Source organism: Cyanistes caeruleus, chromosome 7 (genome assembly GCF_971803275.1).
Source record: "Cyanistes caeruleus chromosome 7, bCyaCae1.hap1.1, whole genome shotgun sequence".
NCBI lineage: Eukaryota > Metazoa > Chordata > Aves > Passeriformes > Paridae > Cyanistes > Cyanistes caeruleus.
In genome coordinates this window covers 22585189-22609675 of record NC_141707.1, presented here as the reverse complement: position 1 = coordinate 22609675, position 24487 = coordinate 22585189, and the positions used below count along the sequence as shown (strand labels likewise).

Below are 24487 nucleotides of genomic sequence, written 5' to 3'. Positions count from 1 at the left end.
GTGTTCTCACTTTTAGAATGGTTTTGTGTCCTTCAAATCTTGTTACACTGCCTATATATAAACATACATTAGTCTTATAAGCTCTATCTAGAAGCATTAGAAAGCAATAGGTTTTGGGTTTCAATAGTTCTTTATGACTTTGTCTGGATTGCCATAACCAGTGCAGAGGAAAAACTCTTGCAGTTCCTTTACAAATGGCTTCTTACAGGTCCCTTTCTTCTCTGATCAATGGCCCAATTAAATAACATTCTTCAAACATTCTTGTTATGGCCTATCTGATAAATGTGTGTTACTAATTTTAACAAGAGTTTCCTTGTGTAGATGGCACTGTAGCCATTCCTCCTTTTCTTCTTACAAGTTACCATTACAAAATTATCCAACATGTTTTGGTGCTTTACACGTTTTAAGGATACCTACTATTTTTTTTTTTTTTCATATTTTTAATCAGTGTTTAACCCAAGAAAAATGTATCTTTCCTCAGTATTAAAAAAAAAAGACAGACAACCAGACAGTACTCTCTCAAAAACTGAGCTTCCAGAAAACAAGAGTTTAGGGTTTTCCCACAGTTATCCCAAGCTGATCATCCAAGATTCAGGTTTGCATATCTTGTTTTTGTGACATGAGAAAATAGACTTTAAAAAATGATATCTTTAGGGAACAGTGTAAGTCTTTCAGATTAGTTTCAAATCTTTCTCTCATATCCTGCATAAAATTCTACCGTTACTCTTGGACCAAGCAAAAAACAAAGTCAAAACAGAAGGTAAGTCTCCATGTAACATATTGCCCCCTTATTTACTTACAAGTAATTCATCCATACTGGTTTGGCATTTTTCTAAGTTGATCCTCTTTATTGCTACACGTTCTTGCCTGGGTTTGCAGAGTGCTGCCTGGACAACTGCTGTAGCACCGCTACCTGAAAAAGGGCAGAAAAGGAACAGTCTTGAATTAAACCAGTGACTAGCATGAGAAGCCCATACTGACAAAGAACTTCAAATCTGATGTCTATCCTTTTTGCTTTGTTTTTCCTTTGTGCTTTCCCCACATGCATACCTTTCCACTAGCAAGACATCTTTCACACTTCTCAGATGGAAAGAAAAACCTGAAAGTTTCTTTTTGCATGCCACAAAAAATTCCAGAGTCAACAACTTAAAATGATGTGCTCATTTATGAAGACATAACCACCACCTCAATGCATTTCGTAGTTTGGAAACCATTACACTTCTGTCTTTGGACACATCTGCTTTAATCAAGAACATGGCCTGCACGGTTGATACATGGAGGAGTGAGTACTGTCCTTAATCAAATGTTATTTCTTTCTCTTCTTTTAGGTCAGTCCCTGTTTAACCACTTTTTTGTTACCCTATCCAATGAACAGAAAAAAATCAGTAATCTGTACATGCCAAATCTTCTACAGTTCCACCAGTGTTCCTGCTCATTCATTGTGACTGGAGAAACACCCTACAAGGAGCATGCTGATCCTTGTGAAGAGCACAGGAGGCACGAGTATCGCGCCAACAACGAGAAGATGCAAGTTACTGAATGGCCCAGCAGAGAAAGTCACTCATGTTTACATGGCATGCAAATCATATATGGTCACACAACTACGCTGACAACAAAACCCAGGGGAATTAAATAAATGTGGGGGAAAGGAATAGAATAATTTTTACTAGTATGTTTTATTTCTGAACCACAGGATTAAAAGGTATTGTTACTTCTTTTATCAGGCACCCACTGGCATTGCCTCAGTCAGTATTGCCTCAGTAAATTAATGAAATGATTGCAAGAAATACTCAGAAGGAGTTTAGCTCAAGTTGCACATCTTGCTGCCGCATCAAATATAGCAATGTGTGCTTCCTCAAATAATTACATTGTGCTCATATATGCAGAAACCTAAAAGCTCCCAACAAGCTTCTACCTGTAATTCTAAATATTTCAATATAAATTATGGATTTCTGGTAAGTCATTTGAGCAACATGTTATACTGGCCTGCTTATAAACTATGTTCTATTTATTTGGCATGTCCTAGATGAATACAAATTGTGAACAAAAAGGCTTTTGTTGTCAAGCTCTACAAATGTGGATTCAGTTACCAGCCGACTTAAGAACAATTGAGAGCTTTTCCCTCTGCACATCTGAAAACAGCACCACCAATACCTCATGACTGAAAGTTATTGTACATGTTTTAATTGCTACTTGCTTAGCTATTTTCATGGATTGTTGGTTCACACGATGTTTTCACTCAAATTACAAAACTTTTTAACTGTGTATGAATTTCATGTCAAAATTCTGAGCTCATCTTAAAAAAAAAAAAAGTCTCTTTAAAAAAACCTCTCAACAGGACTAACTAGTCATGTTTCTGCAGGATGTGGTCACGGACAAATATTGACATGTCCTGTTCTGTCTGCTTACAGAACAAAGCCTTTAAAAATTCCAATAATGTAGGTAATAAAAGAATTAAGAGATTTTAAAAATTAAATAAGACATCCTAAGGAAGAAGCCACCAAGTCAGCACAATTCAGCTAAGGTAAGACTCATCTACGTCACTTTAATGAATTTGTCATTCAGTAGACATCAAGAGACAAATTCTCTCATTACTTTGACTACACAAGTGTACATTGAAACAGGAGAAAGAGTATTTTTATCTATTAAATATACAGGAAAATAAGACCAAGATTTTCCTTATGTATCTTTTTCATCTATGCCAATAGTTTCATCTACTTGTTGAAAACAACCAAGACCTTTGCCTTTAATAAAGATTTAAATACAAAGGCCTCAAAAAAGACAAACAAAATAAGCACAGATAATTCTTTCACCAAATGCCAGGATAATATCCTGACTACTTCCTCAAGTTAAATGATAGCAAGTAACACTTCTAAACATTTTGGAAAAATTAAATTACCAAAAAAAAGTGTATTTTTCTGTGTTTTCTTCTCAGACAGAGATAACCTGCAATGAGATGTTCTTCACCACATTACTAAGATGTGCTCACAATGCAAAAAGGTTTAGGTTTAGGTTTAGAATGAAGCCAATGTACCCAATTTCTTGTTTCTCCTGGTTTTCTAATTCTCTATACACTACGGTTTTAGTTTGAGACTAAAGTCCATTTTTGCAGTCTTTATTCTCAATTGGACCCACATACATATAAAACCTGTTTGGAAAAGCAGTTCCACATACTGAAGTAGGAGCCAGACACTGAGTAGCTATATGCCTCCTTCCTCGTAAAGTTGTTCTCTCCTTCTCTGGCTCACAAGGTGAACAACCAGGGGGAGAGATAAGGAAAACCTGCAGCTTTCACATCTGGTCAGAAGACTCCCTTTGTCTCATCTACTACACAAACAGAAGTGTGAACCATTCCAGAGGAGCAGCTATTAGAGATCAGACTACCCAGATAAGCATTTCAGCTGTGAGGTAACAGACTACAGAAGTAATGCACTATCATACAGTGAAACTAAATTGTCACAGGCAACCATTTAGCATAATATATTAGGATCACAGAAAATGATTGCATGGATTACAGTCAGCCACTCCTTGTCAGAAGGTAGGGGTTCTTGAGATACATTGAGCCTTGCAAGTTTCCAAAACTGTCAAAGCAGAAAATATTAACTACACCATAACCAAAGCAGAGACTGGTTTAACATCCAGTCTCTCTTCAGTAAAAAAAATCTTGTATACTGATACAGTATAATGAAAACTCAGGTTGCATAAACCATGAAGGCTTTACATCCAGTTGTCTCCTGCAGAACAAAACAAAAGGATTACCCATGGTCAGACTCAAAAAAACCCCAGCTTTGTTAGAACAATGGGGTTTTTCCACTACTGGAAAAGTCATTCTGCTACAGACAAGTTCTCTTTGCCAATTTCAAAAGTTAGCAGTGAAATCATGCCATTTCAGACCACATCAAGATGCCTGCTACTCCCATTTCACAACAGACAACAGGTCAGTTTCATCTTGTCCTGGTGTTTTTCCTGCCATCCTCTCTGGTGTAAGCATGCCCTTACAGCCAACCTGTCCCTTCATGCTACAGACCGTGCACTCCCTACCATCCTGTCCTCAATGCAACAGAGCCATTAGAATTTCTTTTAACCGTCTGGGTTCACACAACAGAAACCTTCCCAAGAGCTACCACATATGGCCACACTTCACCTCTTCTGAAAGGATGTAACCTAAAAGCAGTTTTCTGCATTCCACTTTTCACATACTTCACAGACAGCATATAAAAACTCCACAAATACTCATCTGTGATTTAAGCTTACCTGAACAAGTTCCTTCAAGTTGTTCTAAACTTGACATAAAGGGTTTTTGTTTTTGTCTCATTTTCTTAGAATTTAACCCTTGCAGAACCTGACTTGGCAAAGAGAAGGATATTTGAACAACTGTGATCAACAAATGACATTAACATTTTATTTTTAACTACTTTCCACTAGTGAAGTCTCAAAAAGACAGACAGTGAGGTGAGATGGCTAGACCATATCACTGGCATATTGCACATGCCCACATCCATACAAGGATGTAACACTTCATTTATTCCATTATTGATAAAGGTCTGATACTTTCCACTTACATTGTCACTTATGGCACACTAACTGTATTTGAAATAGATCACAAATATTTCTTTTCAATTTTCTTCCTCTCCTTAGAAACAGAAGTCAGTAGCCTCATTAGCCCATAATCATTCATCAAGTCTCTCTTTTAGTGGCTCAGTGTTAGTCTCTACAGTATTTCAGCACAAACCTCTTTTAAAGATTTCTGCAGTTTAGGTCACTCTAACAAAAGTGACCTTCCCCAATACTACAGTGGTTCTGATTTCTGAAGAGGAGAATGAAACTTGTTGATAATGGTAAGTTTTCTTGTTGACTAGGTATCTGAAGGGTTAGAGAGCAGTTGCAATTGGAGAAGACTAAATATCTCAGAATCTATAAAGTCTTACACACCAACCTATACCACCTGCATTTTTATACACTTCTTCTGCTCCCCCACCATATAGAAACTGCCTATTGAATGTAGCTGATTAGTGGACACAAATTTTAAACCAGTCTCCAATCCAAGACTAAATTGTAACTATTTGTAAAAAGCCCATAGTAAATATAATAAAATCTACAAAAATGGATGAAGCAGCAATGGAATTATTTCTATTTCATCTCTGACAACATCCTAGCTCTGAAGAAGAGTCCCCTAAGTAATTCTTAAATGTAACTCCTATGCAGTGTAACTGCAGGATTCCTTTTGCATGGAGCAGAATGCATTTGTGCACAAAAACTGTGTGCAAATCTAGATTAGGTTTCTACTCACGAATACATGTGAAGTTTTTTTTATGTAACATACAAAGCACCTGTACTTACATACAAGCTGGGAAAGCTATTGCATGTGCTGTATGTCACATGCAATATTGTGTAGCATATTTCCAGCATTACTAAATGTGTTACAAACCAATCAGCCCTTCAAAATACTCCACAGCAGCACTGGGCTGAACAAGTCTCTTCAGTTTCAAAAGAACTAATTCTGTTGGTGGCAAAGCAGTACTTTTGGTTAACAAACAGAGAACAAAGAATGTTCAATTCCTTTCGGTTTCTAGATTTTACCCCACAATATCTAGACAACTTTCAGTATTACTCACTTTCTTTCATATTTCTTCCACTGATTAAAATGGGTTATAAATCAGCCAAGTAAAGCTCACTTACACCTCCATACTGAACTCTAAATCTTTTTGAACTTAGCCTCTTGACAGAAAATGAGCCATTATTTCCCTTTACCTCTTCACATGACAAATACTTCAGTTCTTAAGAACCTCACAATAATCATGAAAATACAATTTACTGACAATTTCTGCCCACTTTGTGTTCTGAATTCATGCTGGGATCAAATCTCTCTCCTTATAGCTCACTTGGATACCACTTTGCTTATCCTAGCAATTATGACATAATTCACTTAAATACACTAAGTGTTACATGAAATCAATGCCCACACGTAGAACTGCTACTTCTGCATTTTCAACATTCAACAATTAATCTCTTTAATTCCTCAATGAATTTGTTTTGCAGTTGTACATTTGAAAACATCACTATTATGGCTACAGAACCACTGGGTTACTCAATTGTAGTATTTACTTTTTGTAAGAAAATTGCTTACACAAAATCTGAGATCCAGCTAATCCCATATTACTTTTTAAAAGCCCACTGCATAAGCAATCCAGGAAAACCTCTCCAAATATGCTACACAGATATTTCTGTGATTGCAGTGAAGTCATAAATTGCCTAAATGTTGACGTCAAGATGATTATGCATTACAGAAAAGTTCTGTGCAAGCATTAAGACAACCTGTGCTAAGGCTAAGATAAAGCAAGCTTCAGCATTAACCAGATATCGTATCCTCCAAACAGAAGGAAAAAGGCAGGGCGATTCACAATCAGCAATAAACCCCCACATGCATGAAAACAGCCAAAGGAGGGAATGACCTAGCTTTCTGAGCTATTCTCCTTATTTTCTTGCTAAAATAGTTAAATAACTGGTTATAACAGATGTTTTGCCCAGGTAAATTGCAGAAAATATTTTGAGGTTTGCTATGATATAGCTCCCTGTGAAATATGCAAAACAGAATAAAATTTTCTGCCAAAAGCATGTGAAAACAGAACTACCTTCCTGAACACAAAGGGTTCTGGCAAGAGAGTATAGCAAATACATGTCAATCACAAACTAATTATTCAGGAGATAAGACAAATTGGAATAGTACAAGAAAGTAGAGAAGCTCTACCAATGATCTGGAAAATACAAGTCTTACTTTCCTCCATCAGAGAGCTCACACACACTATACTGCAGGATCTCTTCTGAAACATCTTTCTTATCTGAAGAACAATCAGGTATCACCACCAGCAATGGTTAAAAGAATTTTAAGAGTTCTACTCTCACTGACAAAGGTATTTAAGGAATCAGTTGCTAGAAAGTGAAACCAGATATATTTGGATCTGACAAAGGTTTATTTAATAATGACTGTGTTCAGCTTTAAAATGAAATATCAGTCTAAGTGATGGCTTTTTGCTTTCAGACACTTTCTTGTTACAGAGACTTCTGTCTAAAGCCATACAGAGCTCAGCTCTTGTCAGCTTGATACAATGCCATTGACACACTAAGATTGGACTGAAAAGCCCAAGGATGACCATTAGCTATGTTTGGGGCATTTAAGTAAACCTGTTATGGAAATGTCAGCATCACAGCTGTTAAGGAAAACCTAAACAAAAGCAGTCCACTTTCAATTGGTGTTATTTTCTCCCTGACATGACTATTAAAATAGGTGAGTCATCTAAATAAAGTTGAAAGGGAACTATCTAAGGAAACCCCGTATTATAAACACTACTCAAGATTAAATTCCTTAAGTTGTATTATAAATTCTATATTAATTAGTTGATAAGGAATCCTAAGTTAGGATGTAGTCAGCAAGAAATCTTCAGTTGTCATAAGTTCTTTATTATTCTACTTATAAATTGTTCTAAATGAATTCTGTTTGTAGAAGTCCTGTGCCACTCCAATAATAATTTCTGTGTTATAATAAATATAATATCTTGTTAAGAAAATAAAGCTTAAATTTTAATTACATTTTGGTGCCTTCATCATTCTGCCAAGGATCCCTGAAAGAACCTCTCTGTTGCCTTAGTGATAAGCTTGATTATCAGATTCTCTGGAGAAAATAGATCTTATTCTCTGGTGCAGAGTGCATTTCATGCACAGCAAAATTATTCTGATTACATATGCTAAAAGGAAGGGTATGGAGAGAACAACCAATACACAGAAACAACTAAATAAATTCTACTTAACCAAACAAGTAAATTAGCTAAAAACTTGTAATTTCTCATAAAATGTGCTACTTAAAACATACAATACATTAATGGGCATCAAATGTGAAATGCAAATAAAGTTTCTCTGCTCCAGTTTGCAATGCTTTTTTCAGAAGTTCCATGACTTTCAGGTTGGCTTGAGGTATCTTAAAACCACTCTATACACCCAGTCTGCTTACACTCCCTCCACTATCATGTTTCCAATCATATGTTTCTACAATCATGTGATTATGAAGTAACAAAGTATAGCATTTAAAGAGCATAATGAACTAAAGGGTATGAAACTGAACTGAGCAGTGAAAAGTCAAGTTCTGTAGCTGGAATGACCTCTCAATCACATTATTTTCCATATGAGCTGCCATATGAAGAAAAAAAAGTGAAACATGTTATGCATAAGGGCAAAATAAATTATGCTCTGTTTCAATATTAATTTTACTACAATTTACAGAATGTGCAGACCAGGAATTGGGAATTCAATACCACCAAGAACTAACACATATCACATCAGACAGCAAAGAGGGTGTTCAGCTGTACTCACCTAATGAATACCTAAAATGCCTTCACCTTCATATCAGCATATAAAGGTAACTTGTGAATTCACCAGACTTATAGACTAGAAAATACATGTGCCATTGAACAATGAGTAACATTACATGTTCATTATTTGAAGAGATCTGAAGCAGTACTTTTCTTTGGGCATAATGAAAAATAACTAGCTGTTAAACTAGCTCAAAGGACAGAGGAAGGGATGAAGAACTGAGGCACATGAGGCCTTCTCCAGTTGTGGATAAACTGGAGAAATTGAGGAAAACTTTTTTTTTTACAAAAATGTTATTTTGTAATCAGATCTACCCTGGCTTCCTTCAAAATGAAAAAGAATCCAATTTCACTCATGCTTCAATTTTTTTAGGGAAGAAGAAACAAAAAGTAGCAGTCAAAGACCTTGCAATGGGCTCTTTGGCCCCCGCTGCCGCTGCTCCTGCGGCACAGCCGTGCTGCACGGCCGCCCCACGCTGCAGGCAGGAGGCAGCTCCTGACATACACACCTCCTGGGGCTGCCATGGGATAAGGACAAATGTGGATGTACAGTACTTCACACGAACGCATCCAACAAACCCATGTTCATCCTGCATGTTCCCAACAAAAAGCATGGAAAAGAGCAAAGGATACAACATGATTAAAAATTTCTGGATTTTATCTGACATGTTATTATGCATTCATCCTCACATGAAAAGAAACACGGATTCTGATCATTTCATTCTCCCTGTTGTTTCATCATCAATACAGAAACCATTATTCAATATGCATACAACTCTTAAAACCTGGAAACAAAAGGACACAAAAGGCAAGACCCAGGCTGAAAAAATCTCTGTATAATTATCGGAGAACTTGGTATCTGGTAATCTTGGTATATCTGGTATTGGTGTGGAACCAAAAGTTACCTTACCAGGGTACCATCAGAACTCCACAGAACTCCGTTATAAAAATAGGGCAAATTGAAGATTTGCCATGCTGAGTCAGATCTCCTGCCTAGAAAAATGCTGTTAAAAAATAATTACTATTCATTTCTGAAGTAGCACTATAAACAAATTCTGGTGTTGATTTAGTCTGCATATTTTATTGTTTCTCATTTAGTTTAAAAGTAAACACTTGGAACAATTCTAATACCATGAACACAGTATTTTCCAAGTATTCCGGATGTCATCACATAGTGCATCATTCTTTTCCGAGAATGAAAAGCAGCAATCTACCAAAACAAAGGCATTATTGCTACTGTCGTGTCATAAAGATCTCTAATTAATACAGCACTGTTGAGCTGCAAATCATCTTCAGCTAGCTCTCCCCAACAAAATGTGCCTCCTAGAATCTGAGTGTACTGCGACCATACACTACAAGCAGAAAACTTGCCTATTTCTCGTCATTTATTGCTTCTCATGAAACAATGGAAGAGTTGGAGCAATATAAATACTATCAAATCATTAAATTTTCATTAGCTGATTCTAATCTAATTCTAATGAAGTTCCTACTATTAGTCTGAAGTGGCTTAGAGTCTGGAAGCACAAGACACTAAGAGGAATAAATTATAAGCTTAAATTCAGTCCCTGTAATAAAACGTCTTCAACGCAAAAACGTGAGAAGGAAAAAACAACTTTATAATTAAATGGCTGTGCTTCTGAATCCATGTATGTTGCTTCTCACAAGTCTAAAGCAATAGCTCAAGTTTATGCTCCTCTTCATATTACTCCAAAAAGACAGAAACCATGATTAACAAATAGACAGTATTTTTCTGGTCTGTTAAATTAACTGTTTTTGTACCACTACCCTGAAGCAGGTATACTTGGCACACAGACATTCAACATGGATCTTGACCTTCAAGAGCTTTAAGTACACGATTCTTCTGAAAGCATGACTAGGAACACAGAAAAGCTTCAAATTTTCAGTCTGCTTCTAATTCTAATTTCTCTAGGTGCAGAAGCAAAGCTCAAAAGCTGTGTAACATAATCATTACACCAGCCTATAGGACATTCTCAAGTTTCATCTATATTTAACTTACAATCAAAATACCTCAGAGGCATTTAGACATCCACAGGAATAATTAGGCTAATAAAATGATTCAGAAATTGTTATTTGTAAAGACAAAGGATTAATGGAGACAGCTAATTTATCATATTGAAGTTTCATTGAACTATTGAGTAAAGCCAAAAACTTATTACTTCAGTTAACAAATGGAGAATACTGTTCAAACTTTTCACTGAGCTCCTCTTGCAAGCAGGCCACAGGACTCTGACAAACAGCAACACAGGAAAAATGTACCTGGGGATTGTTCAGAGGGACTCTTTAAAACCCACCTGTTGCATGATAATGTTCTTACACTCATAAGCTTCAACCTTGCAAACCCTTGTGCACATCCAAAGACCTCCAAACTTAGCAAGAAACAGTGAAATCTAGTAGAGCTGTCAGGATTTCATCCCACTGGAAAGGTTGTGCTATAAAAGGCAGAAATAAGGAAAAATCCACTCATTCAATACAGCTCATTATTTACATAGGGTAAGAAGTATCAACATATATTAAGTATGATTTCTTGGGAGTGGGGGGGAAACTCACTTTTAATTTTCAGCACCAGAAAATGTCCTAGTGATGTAATTGTTTTCCAAGTGCTGCAAGCACAGTGCTCCTCTGCAACCCCTGCTCAGCAGTATCCCAGTGACTTCAGCAAACCCAAGAAGTTAACAAGAGCAGCTAACTTAATTTGATTTTTAGGGCCCATTCTTTAAACATCAAGAATTACTATTATTACTGGAAGAAAAAAAAAGCCTCTATCAACTGCTGCCTTACAGTTCCAAATTATTTTGGAAGGTCAAATGGGGGAAGAGAGAGAGAACCAAGGCAGTGCACACAAAAATTAAATATGATCTAGACAAGTAGTCACTCTATGAGCCACCCACATCTCCTTTGCATGGAGAGCTAACTGTTTCTTCTCCTGAAACCAATCAGAACAGATGTGGTTTTGTTTCCAGTTAACAAAGAGAAGCTCCATTTGATAAACAGATTCTGGTAAAAAACAACTGGTCTAGGACCTAAGAGAAAGTGATCCTTCACTAAAAGAAAAAAGTAAAGTAGCTCTTAAGTTGTTTCAGAACAACATCTGACCCGATCTAAAATAGCTTTGCCAGGTCTGAACCTGGCCCCTGCCATCAAAGCACAATGCTGGCAACAAGAAACAGTTCTACTCTGAAGATGCAAAGTCTTGCTGTTGTAACACTTAGAAAGGGACAAAATCATGCAGTCCCTTCAAATTTCTACAAGCTCACCAGTGGAGTGGCTCCTCTTTTAACACTCAAGAAACTCTTCTGGAGCCAGGACTTTCCAGGTTCCAGAGGTACTGGGCCTTAATTGTAAGAAGAACTTGGACGGAAGGGAAAGGGAAAGCATAAGGAGAAGAGAGCCAACCAATAGGGAAAAAGCAGATCGGAAAAGCAGGAAAGCATATTTTCTATAAATTATTACACAGCACCAGCCAGCTGCCTGATGTGTTGATATATGATCCTTTACCCTTCCAGTTAACAAGGGACTTTTAAAACAAGGTTAATATCCTGGTTACTTGCAATCAGAAGCAATCCAAAGGAAACTTTTTTTTTTTTAATCTTTTTCCTGACAAGTCTGAATTCCAATCGCATGAGTTAATTATGTTTTAAAATTCACTAGATTATATAACAAAGTTTGAACATTGAATCACCTAAAGTTTAACCTCCTTGAACCAATGAAATCTACAGCTATGTACAGCCATGTTTCCAATCTGGGTATTTCTAACGTATTTCCATTAAAAAAAAGGTATAATAAAAAAAATAGCCCAAACAGAAGTCCCTTCCCCAACACTACCATGTGGAGACAAAGCAAATAATTAACAACTTCAAGATCTGCACAGCCTCATTAGCAGAACAGCACTGTGAATGTTCCACAAGGTGTTTTTAAATTGCACCATGACCACCTTTACCCTGGCAACTGAATTAAAAGCCACTCCTTATTAAAATTCTAAATGGGGATTTAATATTTCCACAGTTTCTACCAATAGTTATTAGCAGACAGAAAATCTCAACCAATTATTTCCCAAAATGTAAAATTTCATTTACAAATCTAAACTCTTCCTGTCAAGCTGCAATTGTATTAAATTATAATTAAAATTACAAAGGCTGCATTTAATATGTGCACGCACAATATGCTTAGGCTGCTGTAGTAACTTTTAAGATTTATTGGTAAGGAATAGAATTTACTTTGGAGCAGAATTAAGGTAGGCACATTTTTCTTTTTACAAAAAGTTTTGGTACAAAGACCTTAGGTAGCATTAAGTGTTACTTATCAAATTATGCAGCTTCTCATGCAAAAATTATGGAGGTTTAGTAAGAGCAAATATAAAATTTTGCCATAGCTTTAGTTGCTAGTGTGGTATTTCATTCATCCCAGTGTGATTTAATTTACAGCACATACATAAAAACTACTGCAAAAGAAAGACCTTAAAATGTTCAAAAAAAAAATCCTGATTCAGCACGGGGATAAAAAAATTTGGAAAATATGAATGAGATATGAACATCTGATTAAAAGAACAAAAACACAGAATTGTGATTTTACTTCTAACTATCGAGAGGCTTTTCAAAACAGCATATAGCACTACCAACATGAACATGGGTTCCTGAGGATCATGAACAGACATCACTCTGACAGTCAAAGATCTCAGATAACAACAAATATAGGAGAATCTATTCTCTGTCAGACAAAGAGCCATTAGCAATACATGCAGCAGGGGAGGGGGAAAAAAAACAAGTAAATAACATGCCCTGGAAACACCACCAAAGACCCCAGAGCCATTAACCAAGAGCAGTTCACAGGCTGCTTGCAATAAAAACCATAAAATCAGCAGAACAGTCTCACATGGTAACTTGTTCTGCTCAAAACCTCAACACATTTGACTTAGCAACACTGCACCTTATGAGGCAAAAAACCACAAGATATTTTTGAGCTCAAAGTTAGGAAAAAACTAGACAAACACGCAAGTTCAACTAAGGTAACTTTTTAGTGATTTGCAGCCAATACAGATAACCCATCTCATAAAAGTAACCCTTTATTTCAATCTAATTCTGGCTGTTTCCCAGCAAAAATAATTTTCCAAGTCAGTTGCAGCAGGAGAGAAAAATATAATTTTTTAATCAAAACTAGTACCCAACCTAATCACAAGATAATCCACTGCTTCTCCATAACAGAATCCACCTTCCATCCATGCAGGAAGACAATATGTTATATCTGGCAGAGAAGCATCAACTCCAAAGTAGTTTTCCAAAATAAAGTCAAAGCTTCTTGATCATACATAAACAAAAAAACAAACAAACAAAAACAACAAAACAAAACAAAATACCACCCAAAATAAAACAAAGAAAACAACCAAGACTTAATGCTGCTTTGTCTCATCCAGATGATGTAGGGCTCATTACAATTTGAAAGGTAAAAAGATGATTTAAAAAAAACTGAAAACTGAATAAAGTGTTTGTGTTGATTACCATTTAAATGCTTGTTCTGTGAAGACTTGTATTGCTTCTGTGGAAAAAAACCTCATATATATATACATGACAAATTCAAAGAAATCTATTTCAGTTATTTTATTCTGAATACTTTGTTATAAAACCAAACTGCATAAGAACACCTCTCACAGTATTGATTTTATTGTTGCTTTTTTTTAATCTAAGTCATATTCATCTTAAAAAAAAACAAAAAACAACAAAATCCCTTCCATACATATTAAAATCCACTGAGCATTTTAATGCATTAAAATCTGAGAAAGAGATCTCCCAGGTCTTCACTAAACTAAATCTGGTTCTACCTTAATAGCAATTACAGTTCTTATCTCTGTAACTACTGCCAGAAGGTTGGTTGGATCCTCCTTTCCTAACAATTAGGGATCCTTTTCTAAGGTCTAAATGCTTTTATATATGGACAGCCTGTATTAATCTGAATTAATGTAAAAATTTCCTCTTTACACTATACATTCACAGAGAACAATCAGAATGTTTTTCTCCCACTCCAGTAAATATAAGCATCTAGGCATTAATTGGAAGAGCCTCTTCCTTGCATCAAACCTATCAATCACAAAGCCATGCAGCAAGTCAAACGGGGAATCTGATCCAGCAGGAAACTGACCCGGCAGAAGAACTAGTTTGCTGTCAGATCAATGCGATCCTTTCAGCAGCTGCCTGTTACAGCAGATTAAATGTATCATGAAACTGCACACAAAGAGTTTACAGAGAGCTGGCCAGCCACCTAGAAAATAATGCAGACTTGGAATAACATCTCATAAGAAGCACTCTTTAAAGCTAGTATTTTCTCCTCAGGAGACACTTGAATCTCCCAGATGAAGGATACAACTGACATAAAATTTAAAAAAAAAAAGGTTTTTCATTGGAAATCCATAACATGTGGCCTTGGTTTTCAACAAAGCATGTGGTTAGACACAAATGAGCAATAAGAAAAGTTATGGTCTCATAGAGAAGAACAGAACTTCTCAAGCTGCTAAATCCAAGGGATGGAGATGGCTCACAAGACTAACAATTACTTTAATTTTATAATCCCCCACCAGAACTTTTAAACGTTCCTAAAACAGCCATTTCTGCATCTCTGTTTTAGTTACCAAAGAATCTAAAGTCTATTCTGTCAGGAAGCATTGTGATAAACCATTATGGTGTACCTTTCCTCCTGCAAAGCCCACAGTGGTGCTTCACTGCATGGTTATTTTTCCCATTGGGAAAGGGCTACTGCAACTGAACTCAACTCACACTACCTAGCTCCTCAGGGAGAAGTGTGTAGTGCTTTCCAGAGGTGATCAGCTCTGTTTCAGCAAGTGGTAACTACTCCTGTTCACAACGCAATTAACCCTGGCATAGCGCATGCAAAGGGCTGCTGCTGAGCCAAGTTCAGACTGTGTCATTCTCTCCTCCCTCAGATATAAAAAAGATTATTTAAGAGTCCCTTACCATGTTCATTAAAACCAACAATATTCATCCTACAGCTCCAGAATTGTGTTAGCATGTGGTCAAACACATGGAATTTACAGGAACCTTGGTTTGCTTAGGTTTTTTTTAGAAAGTGGGGTGGGGCGTGTTCAGTTGGGTTTTTTTGCTATTTTTAATAGTATCCAGACTAAATTTAATCTCATAGTGAGTCTCCTGTAAATTAAGAGAACAAATAAAAGGTGTTGATGAAAAAAGACATATTTGACTAAGCACAAGATTTTTTAGTCAAGTGGTACAAAATATATGTCAGCAACTTTGAAAGAAAGTCATGGAAGAAGCCTAAGTTTAGAGAAATTATGGCAGGCAATTTCAATGTGTCCAAGAATCTGATTCAATATACACTGACCTCAATTTATGCCCTAGGCATTCAGTTAAATAACATCAATATTTAGAAGCACCCATAGGTAACTAGCAAAAAAGTTTCTCTACAGATCAGTATCTGCTAGTCCAACATAGCATCCACTTGTTCAATGGATGCATATAAATACATATTAGCAGTTAGGATTACAGTTTACATATCAAAAAATACAAGCTTTTAAGTGGAAAGAATAAAGTGGAAAGGAGTTTCTAAAGGAAATTTTCACGCAGGCATTCCACAGGTCCTGTAACAGAAAACAACTATTATTTAAGTAACTCATATGACTCATATTACACCCTAGACAAGGATTAATCCAACACCTTTCAGGCCTTTTTCGCCTTAGAAGAGGGATCTGCTCCTCAGCAAAGATACACCTTAATGCTAACAGAATCACTTCCACTTGGCTAATTTTGTTCCATTCCCCAGGCTGAGGAAGACAAAGTTGTCTGTCCAGTAAACCCATACTTTTGGGGGACCTCCACAGGCAATACTGGCTCAATACCAAAACAAGTCAGCCACCTCCAGGGACCTGAACACCTGGATCCTCATCCCTCCTTAGTCCCTATTCACAGCCTGGAAGTACACACAAAAACACAAAGGTACCTGGGTCAACAAAAAGCCATCCCATTTTAAGGAGTACTTTTCCCAACTATTTTGTTTCTGCCTGTGGAAAATAAAAAAGCTTAATGACAAAGCTGAGTAGACGCAACTTCCAGATCAACAACATGCAGTTCTGGCTGTCATCAGCCTGACAACAATTCACAGTTAGTATAATACTGAAGATAATCAACAGCATCAGCAGGCAAGTCACCTGGACTTTTCTCACTTAAATGGTTTTATTTGTAAGAAACAGCAATCAGAGCTGGTCTTTGCCATTTGCAGTATTTGCTAGAAGTTTAAAATGTTACATACAAATAAAAGCAAGTTTTCCCAAAGTAGATCATTAGCAACAAGCAGCATATAGGCCAAGAAACGAAAAACTTTCCATCGCACATACTTTCAACACCAGTCAGCATTTCACGAAGTAAAATTCAAAATAACCTTATCCATATAAAGGGAATGGACACTGAACACTTCGGATGTGCATTAGTTGAACACACGGACAAAATGCTGAAGCACACAACCAATAAAGTCCTCTTCCTACAGAGATATGGGAGGGGGCCAGCAGGCGGGTTAAACTCCACATGGCAAACCGGGTCCAAAGCAGATTGGCTGGGGTGAAAACGAAGCTGGCCTTACGTGTCGCCGACGGGCATAGGGCCGAGGGGCACAAGGAGATGCAAGCAAGATGAAACAGCGAGGGAGAAGAGGAAATAGTTTAAATATATATACGTATATATGTATATATACTGATTAAGAGAGAGTCGTCACGTGAGCAGAAGATCTACGGGTGAGATTTACCTCCCCCATGAAAGCACCGGAAAAAATGCAGACTAATCTAAGCGGATGCACGCACATGTGCGCATCCACGGACACACACAGCCTAGACACACAAAGCACACAGAGCGCATCAGAGGAGTTGCCGGGGTCCCGGTGCAAAGCAGCAGGTCAAGGCTGGAGTGACGATGCACCGCAGGACAGCGGCACCTCCAGCGCTGCGCGCCGGGCGGGGCGCGGCGGGTTCCAGCAGGAGCCGCCGCCCCCCGGGGCCGCCCGCTGCCGGGCGGATAAAGTTTGCAGCAGCCGCCGCTGCAGTGCCGGGTGCGTCCGCCGCAGTGAGCGAGCCCTGCCTGCGGGAGAGCGAGCGCCGGTAGGCCCGGAGCCGGCCGCGGCATCCCTGCCTTCCTTCCTTCCCCGCCCCGCCGCGCCCCCGCTCCACTGACCGATCACCTCCTGCAGCTCGTAGGCGTCCCTGCAGATGGGCCAGCCGGCGGCCGGGGCGGCGGACGCGGGCGCCGGCTGGGGCTGCTGGACGTGGACCGGCGATTCGCCCTGCTCCGCCATGATGCTGCCGGAGCGCCCAGGCACCCGACGACCTTCTCCAAACTTCCCCCTCCAGCAACACCTTTCAGCCGCGCTCTGCCTCCCGCCCGCCCTGTCCGCGCAGCCGGCCGCCCGCCCGGCGGAGGGAGGAGGCAGGGCACCGAGGGGGAGGAGGCAGAGGCGGGCGGCGCCGCCGGCCCCGGCCGCAGCGGAGAGTCGGAGCCCGAGCGCGGTGCCTGGGCCCGGCGGCCCCGGGCGGTGTCGGCAGAGCGAGGCGCTGCCCCCTGACGAGCCCCGGCCCGAGGGAGAGGCGCCCCGCGGGAGCGGTCCCGCGCACTCCGGTGCTGCCGCCTTCCCCAGCGCTTCGCAACCTACCTACCTGCCTGCTGGAGGCAGCTCTGGCCATCGCCCTTCCCCGCTCAGCCCGCGGCTCGCTGGGATGCTCGGTGTGTCTGAAAGCGCTGCGTGGTCCCGCTCGGGTGTGTGCAGGCCACGGCCGTGCCGGCGGACTGCCGGACCCGCCGGGGCCGAGCGCAGGGCCGGGCAGGACTGCAGGGGGGGAAGCCGCGGCTAAGGCACCTGTTAGGCACAGCAGGCTGCTCTGGAGCACACTCAAAAATAAGTGTCACTGCTGAGAGAGAGCGCTGCTGCTGCGACATGACCTGAATGCGAATTTGAGGACACGAAGGAAGCATTTGCTTCCATCGGTGATCGTGCTGCGGTCCTGCAAAGTGTTTAAATCGCCATATGACGAGTAGCCCTCTCCGGGACGGGTAGGACAGCGGCACCGTGTCACTTCAGCGCGGACACTGCCTCAGCTCCTGCCACCGAGGACTGAGGACAGTTGAAAATGCTCCCCTTGGCTAACCAGAACCAAGTGATTTAAACGAATAAGAATCTTGATTAGACGTCTCTAGTGCTTCCCATTACACAGTGCAAGGTTAAAAAAGAAACCTTGGAATTAAATGAAACTCTACTGTTAATAATAGTATGACTTTTTTCTTCTACACTTTTACTAGTGTCAAGTGTTCAATGATATAATCGGGATTTTATTCACGGTGAAGTAATTCAGAAAATAGTTACTTGTGTAGTCTACAGTCTCACTCCTACTTTAAGTGCTTTGCATTTTAAGATTTCTGGAGCTCTGAGAAGAAGAGTGGTAGTGTAAGATTTCCATACAGTTCAAAACCGTACTTCCTGCTACAGAATGAATTTAAGGTAATCAGAACTAATACAGTATGCAAGCAGGAAAGCTATAGCACTGTCTAAAAGAAGGGAACCTCACAAATTGTTAGGAAGTATGATGAAGTGTGATTTAAAGTCAAGAAAAGTTACATGTAACAGCTAACACCTGTTAGCTACTTTGTTCACTTCAGGATAATGGCCTTTTACTGATTTTTTTTTCGTGTGTGGTTAATTCAGAGCGGACTCATGAAGGTTATTCCAAGAAAGAAGGAAAGTTGCTTCTATTTCGTTGTGTTGCTGAGAAAGCTGAAAGAAGTCCTAACCGCTGCTTAATGATTCATCAGGTGTATCAGCAACTTGCAAATATTTTGTGCGCTGCACTTCCATTTTCTCACAAGCAACAGTTTAGCTCAGAATAGAGACTTCTAGCAGTAGACTAAAAATACTGCACATTTTGTGCTAAACTAATGATTCCTCTCAATCTCATTTTTAAAAGCTATATAATTGAAGTATTTTCCCTATATACAAATTAGAAATTATTTGCAACAAAACTAAAGGTCAGCAAGACTTGGATGAGGAAGTATTAAATTGTCATTCAGCATTAAGTTTAATGCCAAGACCTTTCTGCCAGGAATAGCATGTTAAAAAAAGAAAAAAAAAAAAAGTAAAAGATCAACAGCACAGGCCAAATCAATCAGCAGAGAAAATGGGTTACTCACTATTGATGGAAAACAGCCAGCTTCTCCATCTGCACTCAGTAGCTGGGGGGAGAGGACGTTGGAGGTGGTTAGTTTCTGAGCCATGAATTTCTGTGATGCTACTGCCATATCACTCTTTAAAGTGCTGGTTAACATCTGATACCATTATAGTTATTTTTGTCCTGATTATTGCCCAAATTTGCCCAACTAATCCCTACAATTTTTGGAATTTCTGGAGTGCATCTGCACTCGGTAATTCGTTGAAATGAGCAGCTTCTACAGCAGGACCCTTCCCGGATAGCAATTTGATAAGAGTCGGAGCCGTGGGCAGCGTTCAGGGTACAGCTCGGGAAGTGTCGGGGGTCGGGGGCTGGGGATCGGGGGTCGGGGGCTGGGGATCGGGGGTCGGGAGCCGGGGGCTGGGGATCGGGAGCCGGGGATCGGGGGTCGGGAGCCGGGGGCTGGGGATCGGGAGCCGGGGATCGGGGGTCGGGAGCCGGGGGCTGGGGATCGGGAGCCGGGGATCGGGGGTCGGGAGCCGGGGGCTGGGGATCGGAGGTCGGGAGCCGGGGGCCGGGGGTCGGGAGCCGGGGGTCGGGAGCCGGGGGCTGGGGGCCGGGGGTCGGGACCCCGGGGGCCGCTCGCCCCCTGCTGCAGGCAGCGGGAAGGGCCCCGCTTGCCGGGCTCGGCCGCGCCCGCCGCGCAGCCAGCGCCATTCTCCGCAAGGCTTCCCGGACTCAGGAAAGAACAGCAACCCGCAGGTTTTGGAAGTTCCAGAGAAACTGATAGGACTCATGTAAAAATCACTGCTCTCCGAACTGATGGCATTTCAGAATGGTCCAATCTGAATGTGATTTGGTCTTTCTGAGTGCCCGAAGACATAGAATTCCATGAGATTGTCTGGGTCACTGAGTCCAATCGTCAAATGATTGATTCCAAAGTGAATAAAGGGTTTACACCGCCAGATTACAATCAAAACTGGCAATATTTAAAACCACATAGGCCACCATGGAAGAAGAGTTAAGCCACACTGAGACCTTTTCAAAGTTCCCCACAGTACCCTCTGCAAATGGGACAAAAAGGTGTTCAGACCAAAATAACTCAGGCTCCTTTTCTAGGTTTGCAGAATTTAGGCAAGATAGCATTGGTACTTACAATGACATTGCAGGCCAGCTAATTAATTTCAAGTGTAAAATTACTTATACAAAGTCAAAGACAAGCATAAGGACTGGGATTTATAAGCAATGGTATGTACTCTAGTAGCATAGACATGACAGCATCCATCCAAACTACTTTTTTTCCTGAATAGAAAGGCAGCAGATGCAACCAAAACTGCAATATAACCTACCACAGACCAACCCAGAGAGAGAAGGAACTCTTCTCTCTAGTCACTTAGTCTGCCTCAAAGAAACGAGGAAAGTAAAACCACCTTCTCTTCCAAAAATTAAAAATGCAGTTATGACTATCACATACAGCAGCACAGCTCTCTGCAATTATATAGGTAAGGTTCAAAAGCCTCTAATTTGGTGGCACTGAGGGATGACTGTGCTTCAAAACAATGTCATGAGATATGAAGGCTGATGCAACAGCAGCTGGTGCTGATGGGAGCAGACTAAATGCTTTAAACCTCCCTTTCTCCTCTAGTGAATGCACAGTTAAATAGGTAATATGTCCATTATTGTTACTAGGATGCTTCATTTCATCAAAGCTTACAGCTTAGGTTAGTTTCTGCTCACTATCTTCTTGGCAATTCACATTACAAAATGCATTGTACTTAATACAGGATCATTTGGGTTAGAAAAGACCTCTTGAGGTCATCCAGTCCAACCCTGCCCCCACCAAGACAGAGTCACCTAGAGTAAGTTACACAGGAATGTGTCCAGTGGGTTTCAAAAGTCTCCAGAGAAAGAGACTTCACAACCTCCCTGGGCAGTGTGTTCCAGTGCTCTGCAATACCTAATGTAAAGTTCTTCCTCATGTTGAGGTGGAGACAGTGGAACATTTACACTTAAAAGCCTTCAATTCCAATGGCACTGTCAGCGGAGTTCTTACTAAGTTTCACTGAAGTTAGTGTCCATCAAAGCATAGTGACCTTACAAAATAAGCCATTTCTACTTTTTTCCTGCGTTGAAGGCCTTCATGCCTTCATCGCTTTTCTTTCCCTCCACCCCCCTGCCTGCCTTGTAAACCTTTGCAAGCTGTTCCACTCAGCAGATTAGTCCTTGTAAGATCCTAGGAAAAAGCAGTGTTATGGATATTAATGACTATTGAGCCAATAACCACTAAGCTAAAGTTTGTTGCTATATAGTCAAAATAAACTTTTAATTATTTACTTATTTACACCCCAAGCTGTTACTGGCCTTTGCAAAAAGCTTTTTTAGGTATTTTTTGTTAACCTGGTTTTCAGGCCACAGTTAGAGGAGGTGCTCACATCTTTGTCTCAACCTCTTTGAAAGTGAGGAGCCCTGACAGGCATACTGAAGACATAACTTAAAAAGAATATCAGAGTCTGGGTGATCTTCTCTGCAGAGTAGGAGAACAGATGCAGCCTTAGTGTTATCAGAGCTTGTTTCTCAATGTCACAGCTGGCTTTGCACACTGGGAACCCCTGTTAGAGCAGCTAAGCCTTCACATCCACCCATCCAGCTTTTCAAACAAGGCCATGGGAACACATTGTGCCATTAACTTGCTCTTGCTGCCAAACAACTCAAAACATTAAAATCACCAGCTAAATATTACTAGCTTGTTCCAGCACCATGAGCCCCAGTGCCTAATTACCTAAATCATGATGGCACATCAATCATTATACATTTCAAACATTCAAAATTCAGAATTTTGCACACATTTAGAATATTTATGTGCTAGCCATTCATGTATTGGAAACAATAGGAACCTGCAGGAATCACAATCTCCACTATGATTATTTGAATGAGTTTAGGATACAGGCATACATTTGACAGTGAGCCAAATATTATTGTTGCTTTTGAACTACAGCTTAATATAATTTAGATGATGTGGAGGTGTCGGGATTACTGAAGCTTTCAGCAGGAATAAACTCTCCATAGCTGTGAATTAATAAAATTCAAATATATAAAAGAATTGATCCAGGAACTTCTATGGCTTTCATCACTGTAGGATATGCACATCTCATGCATATTAATAAATTAATCTTCACATACAAAAAGACTGGGAAATATAATTACCTCAGTTTCACAAGTGGAAACAGAAAAAGATTAAGGGATTTGCTAAAGGTCATAAAAGAACTCTGTAGCAAAACTGGGAATGTAATAGGTATTTTCTAAGGATGAGATTTCCCACAGCCTCACGAGATCAGGGATCTAATCTGGTTGATAGCTAGTTCCTGGTTTGGTTCATCTGAAAACATTGGCTAGTCACTGGTTAGCCAAACAAGCAATAGACAGGATAAACAAGGGAGACCTGGGAAAAATGTGGCCAAGAGCTGGGAATAGGAAATGCCACCATTTAAGCAGGATCACAGTTTTAGCTTTGTTAGATGGTCATGGAATGACCAAAACAATATCTTAATTACAAAAGGCTATTCATTATTCCAGTAAATGACCTAGCCTTTGTTCATTTTACAGTATGAGGGAAGAAACAGTTCATATTTTACTGGAAAACTACAAGCTTCAACGCAGCAGTGTTTATAATGTGCTTTAGTTCTTGGGATTTAAACATTTCTAAAGGTTTTTCTTTTAGTTTTGGGGATGTAAGTTGAAATAATTTTGTAATTTAAGTGCCATAAGTGTGCCAGTATATGAAACTCAAACATTAAACAAACAACTGTGAATACATTTAGATTTTCTTTTTCTTTTTCCTGGGAAAATTTGGGGTCTGATGAGCAGTGCTTCCTGGGAAATCAAAAAACACTTAAAACCAAAATAAACCTTGCTCATATTTCATAATTTCTCTCTACATTAGGATTTACAAATGAGAAATGAAATTGTCCAATGCTGTCAGATAAATTTCCCCTTGAGTAAGTCAACAAGATTCCCAGTCAAACTTGAGCATTATAAAAAGCTCAGGCTCCTATCTCTCAGGGCAGCTTGCTTGGCTTTTACAGGCCTGGCAGAGCTCCTCAGTCTGGGTCATCCTTGAGGAAGAAAGGTGCTTAATGAAGAGCTTCTGCTGGAGCAGGTCGTGTCAGGGAACAAGGGCTGCTCTGTGGAGGGCAGGGGAGCTGGGAGCCACAAGTACCAATGAGGCAGCAGGGCCAGCAGCCACACCAAGCACGAGACATCATGTCAGGAGCCTGGACAGGCCCAGGGGTGGCTGCCAGAGTCAGCTAACAGTCCAGTGACTGCCAGGTGAGTCTGGGACAGGGCAGGTCCAAGCTGCAGCTAGAGAGGTCAGCTGGCAAGGCAAGGTCAGGATCATCAGGATGCAAGACTGGGCTCTACTACAGTGGAAGTAGGTTCAGGCAAGGACCAAGCATAACCACAGCATTACTCAGGCAAGAACCACACACAAAGGTCTGAGCCTGAGCACAGCAGAGGACCCAGGCACGGCTTCTCATGACTCTGTCTTGCAACTCGGTTGTTTCCACAGCACCTTGGTCCGAGGTTACAGAGCAGCACCATGTCTGAGTTGGCCTTGACTACAGACAGTAAAACTCCAGGTGTAGGGAAAGAGGTTACAAATCCAGCTGGTGTGCTCAGAGCCATGGCAACATAGGCTTAGCATCAAGAATTCTCGAGTGTTTCTCTTGTTAGGAGTGTTTGCCACACCCACTATTAATTTCCAAACTCATGTGATAGATCAAAAGTACTATCAGTGTAGCTTCAGATTTTAATTCAGAAAATTGTCTACTGCTCTAGTTCCCTCTACTCTAAAAAAGTGCTGAAACACTGCAAGAAACTACCCAAAGGGGGAAACACAGAAGTTACCATCCTTTCCTGTGTATCAGCTAAATCTCATAAAGCT

General features: G+C 40.1%; 1 protein-coding gene across 7 annotated transcripts in view; it reads right to left on the bottom strand.

The window, feature by feature from the left end:
* Positions 1–19479, bottom strand: part of STK39 (serine/threonine kinase 39) — an 85219-nt gene extending 65740 nt beyond the window's left edge. Inside the window, exons 1-2 of one of the 7 annotated variants that reach the window (XM_086896793.1) lie at positions 18043–19479; positions 801–913 (exon numbers count right to left, since the gene is read on the bottom strand). In XM_086896793.1, the coding sequence (XP_086752919.1) occupies positions 801–815 (15 nt within the window). In that variant the 5' untranslated portion in view covers positions 816–913; positions 18043–19479. Of the gene's footprint in view, positions 1–800; positions 914–10675; positions 10814–17563; positions 17973–18038 lie in introns of those variants that run through there. The other 6 variants (XM_086896797.1, XM_086896792.1, XM_086896798.1 and 3 more) reach the window with 6 other exon arrangements.
* Between the last annotated feature and the right edge of the window lie 5008 nt (positions 19480–24487).